We start from the raw sequence: 16,178 nt of genomic DNA, 5'->3' as shown, positions 1-16,178 counted from the left end.
AATCCCTAGGTATTAAAAATAAATAAAAACATTCAACATTTCGTCATTTTAAAGTCAAATTTTGTACGTGTAAGATGAGAGAAAGAAATCTTTTTAAGTACAGCCAGCTGTCGAATTCTATGCCAGTGCAGACCCACCTACAGAAGTAATAGCAGCACCTTAACTTGGAACCCACGTGGGAAGTAAACCGTGAAGAGAAGCAGACAGGAAGAAACGAGTATAAGAAGAGACGGCGCGAGACTTTATGTAATCAACTAGATCATCAAGAACCCATCTCGGCGTTGCAAACAGTTCCAAGAGGATGCCAGAAACGGTGTGGAAGGACAAGATGAAAAAAAAAAAAAAAAAAACATAACGTAGAACGTTCTGCCAGGAATGAGAGCCCCGAACAGGACAAGGTGAAAGAGACGCATGCAAGGAGACAAGCGCCGAAGGAAATTCTTTAATTTGGGCAGCTTATTATGGCTTTAAGGTTATAGGGATTTGTGCTTATTCTGCTAGAGTGAAGTATCGATTATTTAACAAGTCGTGTTTTATTTTTAATATTTTTTTCGTATTTTGTTTTTATAAGAAAGATTTGACGAATTCATATTTTATTTATAGATTTTTAAACAGAACTACGCTATGCAACTAAGAAAAAAAACTAGAATGTGGACTACTGTGTAACAATATATCTGACTACAGTTATCATCATTATTATTAGATGAAAAATTGTATCTGATGTAAGTCAGATACAATTTTCTGACTTCCGAGAGCCATGAACAGGACTTTACTGTCAACTATAAAGCATCGTAGTGGGATATGAGTGGGGGGGGGGAGCTGAAAAGTTCTGATAAACACCTAGAACATAAATGATATTAAAGCAACTGATATAACCACAAGAAAGAATATATCTTAAAACTCTTTAACCCTCACGTTTCATCAAATTGTAAAAATTTGTTCTTTTTCTTTTAGGATATTAGGAAGACATATCAGAGGTTTTGAAGAAATTCGAAGACACAGAGGTGCGGACTGTCATCAAGTCTTTTTTGTGTAAGACTTTAGGGGACTGTGTCCCTGCATATCCAACAGTTGCCAGATGGGTGGCCAAGTTTAAAACTGGGCATAAGACAACAGATGCTCTCGGATTAGGAAGACCGTCCACAGCGATCACACCTGAAAACATCGATGCAGTGCACGCCATGATCTTTGATTATAAACAAATACCAGCCAAAAATCATTGCAAAGACTATGGAGATAGAGTGAACGAGTTGGAGACTTATTCATCAACATCTGGACATGCACAAGCTCTCAGCGAAGTGCGTCTCCAAATGTTTGAATGCCGATCAAAAGAAAGAATGAATATGTGCTGTCATCTCAAGGGATTTTGAGTCATTTTTGAGAAATCAGGCGCAAAATGTTTGGCTCGTATTGTGACTGTTGATGAAACATGGCTTCATCACTATAACCCAGAGACCAAATAACAGTCAATGGACTGGAGATACAAAGGTTCTTCATAGCCAAAGAAGTTCCGAACGTAAACGTCAGCAGGGAAGGTTCTTGCATTGTCTTTGGGGATATCAATGGTGTAATCCTTACCAAGTACCTAAGAAAAGGCGAAGCTATTATGGCAGCTTTTTATTCAATAGCTCTGAAGTAACTGAAGGAGGTATTGAAGAAAAAACGTCGTGGGGAAACTGAGCAGAGACGTATTGCTTTTGCAGCACATCGCACCTGCACATGAAATCCAATCCATCAGACAATACACAACTTGCGCTTTCAATGTATGCCTCACCCACCCTATTCGCCAGACCTGGCCCCTTTCCTAAATTTAAAGAGACACTGGAAAGGAACAAAATTTACCACAGATGATGAAGTCATATCTGCAGCTGAGGACTGATTCGTGGAACAAAAGAAAGACTTTTTTTTTCTCAGAGGATTGCAAATGATGCAGCACGGTTGGAACAAGTGTATAACACTTCGTGGGGGATTATGTAGAATAATGTGCAAGTTATATGATTCTATCTCGTATAACAGGGGGTTTCCTTGGAAATGAATTGGTCAGCTGTTTTTTTTTATAGGTACTAGCATGTATAGAAGAGTGTAATTACACCTTGTTAAAAAGTACGCCTCATCTCATTGGTAGAACAACTCGTAGCCTCGATCTAAACCTGCCTGAATCCTTGTGGGACGAGGGCTCATCACTTTAAGACCATCGTTATTAGCAGAACTCATGATATTCCTGTATGAATAATGAGCTTAATGTGCCATGAAACTTGGCAGAAATATAATATAAATATAACTTGGGAGAAAAAAAAATAAATTTAAATATAATTATTTACATTTAAAATATATTATGTTTAATTTATTTTTTAATACCTATTAATGCAGATGGAATTATTCTCACGCAGTTAAACGTACATATAATATCATCCGCTCTCAATTTGTTCTATTTTTTGTGGTGATCTTCATATAGGGTATTCAAAATAACTACGAAATAGTCGAAAATTCTACAAATAAACAATTTTACTGAAGTGAATTCTGTAATTATTATGTCTTCACCTTAAGTCTCGATTTTTTAAATGTAATCAAAACCAAATGAGATCCCAATTCCAAGGTTAGAAAGACTGAACGATAAGTCCAGTATGAGAGAGGACATGAAAGGGCTGTTGGAAGAAGCAAGCTTGAGAATGTGAAAATTGTAAGCATTATTACTTGGATATGAAAAGAATGAATTACGAAGAAGGGCTATGATGGCCAAATTCGATGCTTAGCTGTGTAGAAGGAATGGATGCGAGTTATTGGATGTGTGGAGTGAGTTTGAGGAAAGATTTGTATAAGAGAGACGGCCTATACTTGAATTCGTTTGGCATAAGGAGTCTTGAAAAATTATTTTGATGAGATCTAACATTATGATTGGGGGAATGAGAATCTGTATGCAAGAGCAACAATGTTATGTAACTCTGTTAATAATGGAAATGCGCATTATTATGGAAATGATTATGAAGAGAGAACGATTCTGTTTTCGTTCGGTTCGGACCTATCAAGCATGTGCAATGATGTCTGCATAAACAAGGCACCAGATAAGAACAGAGACCTGCAAGTCCAACCGTGAGTGTACACGAATGCTAGGAGTATCAGAAACAAAGGAATACAGCTTTTGTTTCTTTGATTAATACGTTGCGATCTTAGATTGCAGGCATTAGGGAATCAGAAGCAGACATACTCACTGGTATCGAGTACGGTATTTTTAGGAAGAAAAAATTGGTAGGAGAGAAGGGAATGTGCTGCTAATGATATTAGATGATTTGAATCCAGTTACGATTGAGATCAATTACTTCAATAATAACAGTTTTTCATGTGGCCATGAGCCATCTGGTGTGAGGTTGAGTCTAACAAGATTAAATACACAGTGGATTGTTGTACCTGGTGGATGGGTTGCTAGTGACGAAGAAATGCATCAACAAATAAATACGATGGATAGGAAAAGACAACTTCCTCAAGCAGCATGTGACTGAAGGAACTCGAAGTCAAAGAGTGTTATATATGATTATAGTGTCACAGGGGGTTTATTTAAAGACGTAACTATTCTGCCTCCGTAATAATAAATTTAGTTTAATCCTTTATCCAAGTGTGTGTGTGTGCAAACAAAGCTTGCGCCTGAAAGTATCATCAGGACTGGGGTAAAGTGGTGCAACTCCTTGCAAAGGTGGAGCAAGCTACACACTCCTATCTCAGTATCTCCCATAATGCAAAGCACATCTCCTTGCAGATATGTATAACGTTATGCATTAAGGGAAGGGCCACTACCCAGACTAGTTTCGACCTTTATTGAGGTCTCTTCAGTGGGAGCCAGGCCCAAGTGGAGATATGGGAGATACTGAGATAGGAGTGTGTAGCTTGCTCCACCTTTGCAAGGAGTCGCCTGGTGTTGTACCACTTTACCCCAGTCCTGAAGATACTTTCAGCCGCAAACTTTGTTTGCTCACACTTGGATAAAGGATTAAACTAAATTTATTATAGTCTCTGACCAAGTGAAAAATAAACTTTCAACATCTTTCTCTAAATCCAGAGTAATTTAATAAAAAGGTGGCACATCGTTTGGCAGCTCCTATAGGAGGAGATGACCTTGCTAATGCTTCTGCCTTGGTATCTCCATCTATCAACCTATCTGTATGTTAAGTGATGGTGAAGATTTTGGAAAATTTGGTTAGGGTTAGCATTCAGAAATGGGTTGACAAAGAATCTCTACTTTGTAATGAACAGTATGAGTTTGCTAAGGGAAGGTTATGTTTGAACATCTTGCTCACATTCTATAATAATGTTACCTTTGAATTAGACAAAGGGGGGGGGGATGGATACACCATAATACGTTTGGATTTTGCTAAGGCTTTTGACAGAATACAGCATGGAAGATTGTTGCAAAAAATATGGATTTGGATTATCAAATGGCATGGATAAGAGGACGCTTAACTGATATATTAAAAGTGATATACAGGGGATGTGAGTCTACAAGGTTTAAGGTAACCAGTGGTGCACCACAAGGATCAGTTCTTGGTCCACTGTTATTCACTCTGTACATTAATGATCTTGGGAAGGATTTGACAAGCGACATACAGCTATTTACTGATGATGCAAAGATAGGTAGGGTAATCAGGAACGACTTGCAGAATGATTTGAATAGGCTGGAACTGTGGGCATGGGATAATGGATGTCAGGTAATGTAATTAAATGCAAAGTCATGCACTTTGGCATGATCAGATATCCAGTGTCGTATGATATTGTGATTGAAGCAAAGGATGAAGCTAGCGATCTTGGAGTGTTAGTAGATAGGAAATTGAACTTCAGGGGCCATGTAGCAAAGATTACAAATATAACTATCTTGCCCATTGATATGCAAAGATAAGGAAGTAATTTGTCTCTTTACAAGGCCTTGATTGTGCCCAGGTCTGGTCTTCGCGGTGATTCTGATACAGTGGAGAGAGCAAAGGTGAGTTCACGATTGTGGAATACTGATTACGAAGAGAGACTGAGGATTTGTAGACTGCAGACACTAGCAAACAGGAGAAAGAGAGCTGATACGATTGAGACTTACAAACTTCTGAAAAGGTTTCAATTTATGGAGGATGGGGGAAATGATGCGAGGGCATCCGTGGAAGTTGTGTGTGGAGGTAGCGTGAATGAATTCAAAAAAGTACGACAGCTGGTGCGTGTAGTATGTGGCCTCCCTCAATGAGTCCGTGGCTCATGTAAGTCTCTATTAATAATAATAATCCTTTACTTTATTTTTACCTGATAGCTACTCTTGTAACTTAAATCCTGTTTATTTCAATAAATTTGTATCTTTTTTTATGTGAATACTGAGGGCCCTTCGAAATCTCTGAATACTCGTGATATGCTAACGTCCTTGTCACAGCGCCACCTACTTTGCCATACATATTCAAAACAAAGACCATCTTCCTCCTCTCCCCACAAGAAATGGAGAATAAAATAGAGATTCCTTAAATTGTTATTGAAAGAGGACAAATGCCTTACTGAATAGTGAAACTCACTATTATTTGAAGCATGAACAGTTCGTAACTATCCTTCTTTCCCTGACTACATTTTCTTGTTATACTCGTGAGTCTTGTTTTGTGGCGATTGTGACGTCATAGCGTGACGTCACGCACTCTCCCTTCTAATGTCATGACACTTTTTATTTTATTTATGCAACTTTCTACCTTTTAATGCAGCACCTCATCTTTTTTCTTTTCTCCCCTTCACTCTTTCTTAGATATGTTAATTAAGGTGTATGTGCGTGAACTATTTCGAAAACGACTTGGCAACTATTAATCATTTTTATAGTCCTTGGCCCAGTTTTGGAAGTAATGACTTTGATCTACGAGCACTCTTAAAATTATCACCCTGACAATTCTTTACTCGTCATAGTTTTAAAAATATTCAGTGTGGATGAGTGTCATTCACAATTATTCACCTGTTGGTTTGGGGCGGCTCAAAATACATGTTTCCTCTTGTTCAAGCCAGAACGATTAGCTTCTGGTGTTTTCAGCGAAATAGAGCTTATGAAATTCTAAGGGATCGAAGAGGTTCATCAAGGGCTTTCAGCTAAACGGCAGTTGCTGGTTTCATACGGGAGTGATAGTTTTAACTGCAAATTACACTTAAAAAAAAAACGATTGAGAAAGTTGGACAACATTTAATTTCTATATATGAAGCCTGTTGATATGAGACTTCCTTTATTATATTATAATCGTATCGGGTTTTACCAGATACTTGTTTAGTTTTAGCCTTAAATAATTTTTCATTAACAATCTTTTTATAATGTTTCATCTTTGTTACTTCGATTAAAAAATAATCTAATTTTATTGTCAATTACCAATATTTTTTTATACAAAAATCTCAATATTTCTTTAAATTTTCGAAATAATTGTAAATTTGAATTAAGACCATTTCATTTATCATTCAATACAACAGTGCAAAATGTCTGTGCATATTGAAAACAGTTAAATCATAGGTTAGTGTGAAGCTTCAAACTGTGTGTGTGCGCGTGCATATATATATATATATATATATTTTTTAAATGGTTTTAATTTCTTCATTCTAAAGCGTAAGCACTGAAATTCAGATGATAGCGTTTAGAATCCGAGGGCAGCAGAATATTTAATCTGTTACTAGGAGATAAAAGTAAAGTACCAATAGATCCCAATATGGCGCAATTTTATGAGGGCAACTGTTTTTACTTGCTCTCTCTTTTTACTTACAGTATTGAGAGAAATATAATCATATAGCCATGAATGCGTATTATCATAGAAGTCTGTGGGATTAATTCGCTGTGTTTTAAATCTGAAATGTATTCTAACAAATATATCATAATTTTTTATTCTAAATTACGAAAATAAATATAATAACGTTGTCCATAAAAGTAGTTCAAAAATAAGCTAAAATAACTTGAATTTATAGATATATTTATTAATATATTGGAAGTTTTGCAAGAACAGGAAATAAAAAAATGAATCAAAGCAAATAAAATATTTCACAGCTCAGCTGATTAACCGCGGAGAAAAAGTCCTTTTTAGGACTTCCAGGGTAACAAATGGCAATGCTGTAGCTAATGAAGTTTTAACTGAGGCTCGCTATTGCCGTTATCCAGCCATGACTAGAGCTTTTTAGCTCAATAACACTCCATTCACACAGATTATCTTCATTCAGATGACGGGATAAAGAGTCAAGGACTCAGTCCATCGCCCAGTTCTTTTAAGAACTGATTAACCGCGGTGGGGGAGAAATTAATCAATCGACCGTGAGATGCGGTGACTGATGACTGATTCATTCAATCCAATACCCTTGGAGGGTAATGGATGGCAATGCTGTAGCCAGTGAAGCTCTTACTGAGGCTCGGTTATTGCTGTTACCCTCCTGCCATGATCAGAGCTTTAATTGCTCAATAACACCTTATCCCTACACTGTCCTCTACCGATAACGGGGAAGATGAAAAGCATTCTTGCTTCGCCCCTTTAAGCCAGTCCTTATAAGGATAAGGACTGATTAACCGCGATATTGCACGGAAAATCGACCGTGAGATGCGGTGATCAATACCCTTGGAGGGTAATGGATGGCAATGCTGTAGCCAATGAAGTTCTAACTGAGGCTCGGCTTTGCTGTTACCCTCTTGCCATGATCAGGGCTTCAATAGCTCAATAACACCTTATCCCTACACTGTCCTCTACCGATAACGGGGAAGATGAAAAGCATTCTTGCTTCGCTCCTTTAAGCCAGTCCTTATAAGGACTATAAGGTAGTAGTAGATATTCTTTTCGGTCTCATCCTAGATTATCAGTATTTGCTTGTGATATTTATTCTAGATATCTAGTAAAAATAGTAGCTCCAATATAGAAAAATAAATTACAGTTGCTCTTTCTGTGATTAGGGACGTTGTTGCTGAATAGAATAATGCGTAAACATGCACAAAAAATTAATTATAGAATGGATTGACTAGATTTTCATAATTTTTGTCTGGATACTTTTACGTTAGGAAAATGTAACCTAAATGACCTTTCTTTTAATAATTTACTTTCGCTAACGACAAAAAATATATATATCAGTAAATTATTTAATTAAATATGATTTTAATAAAAAAATGGTATCCAGTTTGTTTATAAAAGAAAGCATAGGGGGTAGCTTTTTTCTCCAAGAAACTTCGTTTTTTTTTTTTTTTCCTTCCGTAAAAATTGCATACCAGCCTATTGTAAAGTATTTTGTTTTAATTATATTAATAATATTTTTAATAATTATTTTCGAGATAAAGGCTAAGAAATTAAAAAAATGGTATAAACATTGCTATAATTAGGAATAAACATAAACGATTTTCTTTCTTTTCCGTATGGTTTTGGTAGGCTCTTCTGTGCTAATCTTCTAGGACCTCTTGGAATTCCTGACCATGATTTCAGGACAGGATGGTCAATCTTATGCCTATACTTTGTATGTAAATTACGTGTGTTCTTCTGCTGAGTTTGTCTAATTTACGGAAATTAAAAACCCGAATGTATGGGAGTAAAAACACTGCACGCTCCATGTCCGAAGATGTACTGGATGCATCGTTGGTATTATCTACAGTTCTGTACATTGAAAATCTCTCGTAAGGGTTCTTTGCGTCCTAGACGGGACTCGAACCCAAGTCTTTCTAACGAAAGGGCATCGTCCAAACCGACTGACCTATCCTACGGAGGCTTGGACTTCTCTTTAGTTAAAGGTATTATAAAGTCTAGTTCTTCGCTTATAAATTTTATTTTATTCTCGAAATTATTTTAAGGATTTGCTGCCACGTGATTTCCACATAAGCAGGTTTCGTGTGGTGATTCTAAATTTGCTCACCGTGAAATTTCTTTTGACCCCTGACGAACAAAGTTGACTATTCACTGCTCTCACAGACACCTTACACATGTCTCTTCTCTTCTGTGTCTATTCATCGGAGTCACGTAACTAGAAATAGATATTTTCCTTTCCTGGTGTCTCTGTTCGTACATTCCACATCATAACGGAAGATATAAAATTAGAGTCCGTGAAGAGTCATAACAGTTGTACACATTTCACTTGTTCGCACAGTCTAAAGACCGACTGGGATTTTTTGGGTCCAGCACTTCATAGTTAAGTGATGTGTGTGCAAGAGGGGGGGGGTGCTAGATTATATTTCTTCAGAAACCAGTAATCATGAGCTTGGCATGACTAAGGATGTATTGGATGCGAGGTTTGTTTTGTCTACAGCTGCCGTACATTTGAGATCCCCCTTCCCCCAAGAGTTTTTCCTTCATCTCTGTACTCTACCAACAACCTATTTTTAAACTGTTTTACGTTCCAACCATTTGGGCAGCACGTGGATTAAAAAAAAAAAAAATGAAGGTCACCCTTGAGGGGAAGTAAACCAAAACTTTCTCAAAACAGTTCCTTCATCTTATTTGTTGTTCCTTTACTCTGTGTGTGTGTGTGTGTGGAAGGTTCTTTACCGAATAAGCACAGAATTTGCCTCTGCTACGGAAGAAAAAAGCTGTCTTAACAGCGGGATTTCCGATTACGGCATGTTTCTACGCGTCTGGAGGAGACATTTGTGAATCGTAAGACATCCGAACTGGTTCATAATTGGCGTCTGGTTCCTGTTGGAATAATGTCTCTCGAACAGCAGGTGAACTAGGGTTCAAAGCACTCGAGGAGGTTTTCCACAAACTGCACATGCTGTGTCGGAATAAACTTTGAAGGCTTGCATTAATCAGTTTGACGCAATTAACGTCACTCGAAATGTGTGTTCACAGCGGGAAAAGTGTACGTCATCAAGCACTATCGATTCCCTTTCTTCGCTTGAAACCAGTCTTTTAAACAGAGTAATTAAATGGGGAAATAAATAGTTGAAAATAAATCGATTTGTTCTGAAGGTTGCTGGACTTATTATAGCATAACTTTTGCCAAAATTTAGCTCAAACTTGTGTCATAACTAAGCTCATTTATCGCCCACATTTACCAAATTTCAACATACTTGTTGGGACTAATCTTGTGCAATATATGAGCCCACTTATGGCCCAAATTTTGCCATACTTGAGCTCTCTCGTTGTGTCACAACTTATGCCAAAGTTAAGACCTTAACTGGACCCAACTCTGGCACAAATATGCTAGCAACCAACTGATAAGATACTATCTAGTGAAACATAGTAATTTAGTACACTATTGTTTTCTTGTCAGTGAAAAAAAAACTCAAATTTTCTCGGCAATGTGCGGAAACAGTATCGAATGTAAACTTGGCACAACAATGAGAACACTGACAATTGTTTGTGTCCCAGAATTCGGTGACGTCACACAGTATCCGTTAAAAGACACATCTAGGACAAAGCCACAGTTTCATTAACAATGAACACAGTTCACATGGAAGCCAGTTCACATGATTTGACCAACTTCCGGTCTATGAAAGAAGCACATGTTCATTCAAGGAGAACTTTTACTCCGGTGACGTATGTAATTTTGAATTCCTATTTTATTGCTTCTAAATGAATCGTATTTAATATATATTACTAAAGATTTGTTTCAACGAATTCCTGGAGAAGTTTTTATTGGTGCTGGAAAAAAGAATTATTGATGAATAAATACAATATGTGATAAAGTACGCAAAGCTAGGCCATAGCCTAAATTGATTTAAATTATTGATGTTGCTCTGTAATCGTAATCCTGAATTGATAGGCACTTTTGCACATTAATTTATAACTATTGTAATATTCCTTTACTTGTTTCATTATAGTAGTTTGTATTCTTAGTTTTGTCTTTCTTTTTTATATTCTTAAAAAAATTCTTAAATTATAGAAAAATTCTCGACAATACACACAGCAGATCCGGTTTGATTTATTGTTTATTTCAGATTAACTTCAGAGCTAGCTAATATTTCAGTTGTTTAAAAAATGTATTCAAATAGTTTTTCCAACAGGCAGTGTTGCGGGTGAAAATTTATGCTTCGAACTCTACTAAAATCCCCTAAATATTAATTTTTGAGGCTAACTTTTAGCATAAAATTTCATTATACTAGAGCTATACATGCAAAATATATGAAATGATATTACGTCACCGTTGTCATGACGACAAATTACTGGCATAGGACAGTTTTAGAGTGTATTCAGCATCTTCCAACCGTTAGCAATTTTGTTTTTAGGAAAAGATTATTCGCTCAGTTTGTTGAAATGCCGTCATAACCCTTGACTCCAAAAGCGACAAATTACTCCGTGAACACACATTCAACAACAGATTCGAATTTCAAATAAGTCACGTGATATTTTATATCCCCCTAGACATTGTTGAAATGCGGTCATAACCTTTGACTCCAAAAGCGACAAATTACTCGGTGAACACACATTCATCAAAAAGATTAGAATTTTAAATAAGTCACGTGATATTTTTATATCCCCCTAGACATAGATGATCAAAATAGTCGAGGTTCCAAGTATAGCATGCTTCATTCATTCATGACGTGTTTTGAAGTTAAGTTCTGAAACTGCATTAACACAATGAGATCATTCAAACTAACGAAGTGCAAGGGGGGAAAAAAGTAATTTAGGCAAAAAAAAAAACGAATTGTAATCGAATAATATTTGTACAAGATAAAATACAAGATTTCCAGGAGTTTATAAACCATTGAGGTATATTTGCTAGAGATTCCCATCGAATCTCTTCTACATTGTTAAAAATGATATTATTTCGATTTCGTTTTTTACTTTTTAGAACTCTTCCCCCCCCCCCAAAAAAAAACGAAGATTCAAGGGATGAATAGGGAGGTCAAATGTCAGCAATGTTATGTAACTGTTTTTCAATAAGCTAACAAAGAATAATGAGCGGGAGCATTGTTATAGTGGAGAAACTGGATATCCATTGTTGGCTTCCTGCTTCTAGTTACCTTTTCGTAGAGCGACCTTGAGCAACCACAAACAGACCGTTGATGAAATATTTCGCTCACAATTCAGTCCCACGTAAATATTCCTTTATGGACGATCCGTTTCATATCGAAAAGATGCAGAACAAGTCGTGTAGTTCTAGACGTTTGCAAGGGTGTTTACCCAGTTTTACAAATGATCTTATTGCGAACTCATGTAAGAACTACCTTATCGACTAGTGATTCACCCGCGTCAGTCATGACAATTACGAGTTACGTCATAAATAGACAGCGCTTGCAATATTAAATTCCCAACACTTTTTTTTTTTTTTTTTTGATCCCGTCGCACTTGGAATCGCAATTTCTATTTCAAACTGTGGTATAGATTCTCACTCTCACATGAAATCTATACGATAGGTATTTTCATTCTTAAACCTGTTGAAAAATTTTTAGTTCATGTTGAAACTGGTTTTAACTTGAGCCGGTTGACTCATGGCGTATTTCAGCAGCTTAAGGAACCAAATAGCTTGCTATCGTCACTAGATCTTTTTGGCCATTGAACAATCAGTTACATTTCTTTAAAGATGTCATTGTTGCATCATTCGTTCCCCAGTATGATGTAATCAATAGTGTGACGTCATTTCCTTATTTCACACGGCATATTTGCCACCACCAAAGCTTCGTGTTATCCATGATGTATGCGAAGCCACAACGGGTTACCTTGTGGAATAATATAGGATGACTGCAGTTGTCACTGTGAGAAGGGAGGACAGCTAACCTTGAAGCTGTTTTTAGCTTTTCTGAACACTGACAAACTTACGTTTCCAATCCAATCTAAATTTAACTGCTTTGTACATTGGTAAATGTGACTGTTTTTTGGAGATTTTTTTTTTATCTCGCACCCCTTATTTTCATGTTTTTCTATAAATCGAGTATAAATTTAGACAGCAAAATATAAAATCACTTTTTTTTTTGTTTTTGAACTATCTTATTTACAAAAAACTCGATTAAACAAATACACCTTTTTAAAAAATGTTTATTCCTCTTACTAATAATGAACATGAAAACATTTTATTTCTATGGATTGATTCATTCAATCCAAAATACCCTTGGAGGGTAATGGATAGCAATGCTGTAGCTAATGAAGTTCTAACTGAGGCTCGGCTATTGCTGTTACCCTCCTGCCATGATCAGAGCTTTAATAGCTCAATAACACCTTATCCCTACACTGTCCTTTACAGATAACGGGGAATATGAAAAGCATTCTTGCTTCGCCCCTTTAAGCCAGTCCTTATAAGGACTATAAGGATTTTATTTCTATAATCGACTGTGAGATGCGGTGATTAATACCCTTGAAGGGTAATGGATGGCAATGCTGTAGCCAATGAAGTTCTAACTGAGGCTTGGCTATTGCTGTTACCCTCCTGCCATGATCAGAGCTTTAATAGCTCAATAACACCTTATCCCTACACTGTCCTCTACAGATAACGGGGAAGATGAAAAGCATTCTTGCTTCGCCCCTTTAAGCCAGTCATTATAAGGATAAGGACTTTTCTTTCTATGTGATAATCAATTAGCAGTGGTACTTTCAGCCGTACTATTGTTGAAACTTTGCAACAATGTTTCTTATTTGTACCAACAAGAATTGGATAGCTTCCATGTGTCATACCGCCACGTGTTACATATATCACTAAGTAATAGGAATGATAAAAATGAAGAGACTTATCATTATGGATTTTATATAAGCTACTCATAACCATAACTTTTAATTGTTTCTCTTTCAAATTTTTAACGCAAGAATTGCTATCAGTGCGCCACCTATAAACAACTAGAAACATAATAAATCTTTTCCATACGAAACAAGATATTTTGTAGTAGTAACTGTTAAATAAGCATAGAGTAGAAATAATTTTTGATCCCCTATCTGTCCACCAATCTATATATACTCACTTATCTGGAGTGTGTTTATATAAGACACGTGCCCTCTTGCTTTTGACTGTCTCCGTGCTATTTTAGGGTTACTCACTAAATTATCGTTATTTCTACTCACAGTTAGCAGGAGGTTTCTTTTCCAACTTCCAGGAATGTCGCATTGCTCTAAAGATCTGTAACTTCTATTTATTTGAGATCTTTAGATGTTGAAATAAATAGACCCTGGAGAATAGCACGGGGGGAAAATGAATTACTTTTAAAGAATTTAAAAAAAATAGAGAATTCTGTGAGATAAATTAGTTGGTTCAAAATTATCACACTGTCTTTGGGTTGTCTAAAAGAAGATGGGGAAATCCCACCCCTCTCCAAATCATACGAAGTCTGTACTTACCAATGGTAGTGAAGATCGTCCCTGAATAAAACAGTGCACCCCAAAAGGTCCATTGCGTTTCATTGGATGGAGTGGTCACCCCACTCTCGAGGGCAGCTTTAACCTGAGATTCGTACTCCACCATCCTACGTTTGGCCAGATGTTCCCACGCTCTTTGACTAGTTGCCCACTGCTTAGCATACCATAAGTCTTTGATGATTGTCTCTCTCATGTATTCGATGTTACCTTTTTCTCCTTCTTCCACGTGCGATTCCAACCACGCGAAGATGAGCGCACCCATGCAAGCATAGAGAATTAAGAAGAATAAGAGAAGCACATGAGTGAACCACTTTTCGGAGATTGCTTTGATTTTTTCGACAGCTCGTATCGCAAAAGTTTTCGTCCTGTCTTGCAGGGTGACCACATGCATGGGATTGATGATGACAAACTGTTGTTGTCCGCCTGGACCCCATTCTACCGTTGCTGGATGAAACGATGGAGGCCTTAAAAGAGTAGGGGGAGGTGTATTGGGAGACGACACCATTTTCTTCGAATGGATACACAAAACACGATTGAAATAAATACTAGCGTTGTTATTTGCTTGCACAGATGACCAAAAACATCACTTTAAAAAAAAAAAACGGGCTTGATATGAATCCTCCGTTCCTATCTGTTCAACATCGCGATCGGTACTGGCTCGACCTACGTGCAGCCTTCGCGGGTTGTGTGCTCTTTACGGCATGCCTACGCAAAAATCCCTAGTCGGCACCTCCGATGTGAGGGGATGCGATTTTTGGACTGACTCCCATCCCGCCACGGCTGATGACACCTCTTCCCCCGTACGTATGGGACAATTTTAGCTGTAACGTACGACATCTCGTAGGCTCTACGCCAGATCGCAGCAGCTTTCTGTATATTAGTGAGGGGAACGTCGTTAAGTCTCGTGAATGCTTGAAGGTATAGCGTTCTTGGTATCGGGACTGCTGTCTGCCGAATCAGGTGTCAACAGAGGAAAAATAACTCCCCCGAAAAAGAGAAAGATGGTGAGGAATATGTGTACAGTCATCGCGGACTCCTTCCCACTCCCATATTTTTTTTTTTTGAAGGTTCTTATGAGGACTTCTCCGAAGTTAGATGAGTCAGTTTTTAATTTAGCTGACGTACCCCAATCTCATGGTTTTATTAAGCCATCTGAAAGATATTATCAGTGCCAAAAATTACACGGAAAAGACGTAACTAGTCCTATCTTTAATTTCGCTCTGTGTTTTTCTCTAGTTAATGAAATCAAATACCCAAATATGTGAAACGTATCAAAGTATTAATGTCATTCTACAACAGTTGGTAAGAAACTATAGCGGATAACTTGTACTAAAATGCGGCCACCTAAACAAGAGAGAAGATATAACCAATTTGCATGTTTTCATATAAAATATACCTCGCTTTCTTTTCCGGTATTATGGTCTGTTTCCATGAAGCTTTTAAAACTTAATTTAGACGAGAGCGTGTGAAATGTATTTATAAAAATGCGTGTTGTATATCATGTATGTTTTATAGAATTAGCAGAAGAATCTTATTCCAAATATTTACATTTAGCCATCCAGTTTATATATTTTTTCTATCCCACATTTCTTTTTCCTATTTTCTTGCTATCAACTTTGAGGTTGTTTACATTGGAGTCTTATGGTGACAGCGAGAAAAAAAAGGCTATGCGATCTGGAGAGATGGCAGGTGCGCAAGGCAATTGTTCTGGGGGGGGGGCGAGAGGGAAGTTAATGAGAAATTAACCATCAGGAACATCCAAGGAAACAGTACCGTAAGTGACTGTAAAAGGTGACAAGCCAGGGTATCTCCCAGATTAATTTAATTCATGTTTCTTTTTCTCTTTATTTTATTTGTTTAATTCGTCTTTAGTATTCTTATACGCGATTAGGTTGTCAAAATATAGCGATCCTCTTGTTATTAAAATGTCGCCATCTAATTCTATCGCCAATGTCGTTCTTG

General features: G+C 37.1%; 1 protein-coding gene across 1 annotated transcript in view; it reads right to left on the bottom strand.

Moving 5' to 3' along the window:
• The window catches only part of LOC150106435 (potassium channel subfamily K member 18-like), a 33,561-nt gene extending 18,588 nt beyond the window's left edge, over window positions 1-14,973 (bottom strand). The window contains exon 1 of the mRNA XM_090392445.1: window positions 14,199-14,973. Coding sequence (XP_090248571.1) covers window positions 14,199-14,721 — 523 coding nt within the window. The 5' untranslated portion in view covers window positions 14,722-14,973. The remainder of the gene's footprint in view (window positions 1-14,198) is intronic.
• Window positions 14,974-16,178: the final 1,205 nt, after the last annotated feature.

Source organism: Typopeltis vanoorti, chromosome 5, assembly GCF_054136105.1.
Source record: "Typopeltis vanoorti isolate ZY-2024b chromosome 5, IOZ_Tvanoo_1.0, whole genome shotgun sequence".
Taxonomy (NCBI): domain Eukaryota; kingdom Metazoa; phylum Arthropoda; class Arachnida; order Uropygi; family Thelyphonidae; genus Typopeltis; species Typopeltis vanoorti.
Note: the sequence above shows the minus strand (reverse complement) of the source record. Positions and strands in the feature narration are given on the sequence as shown.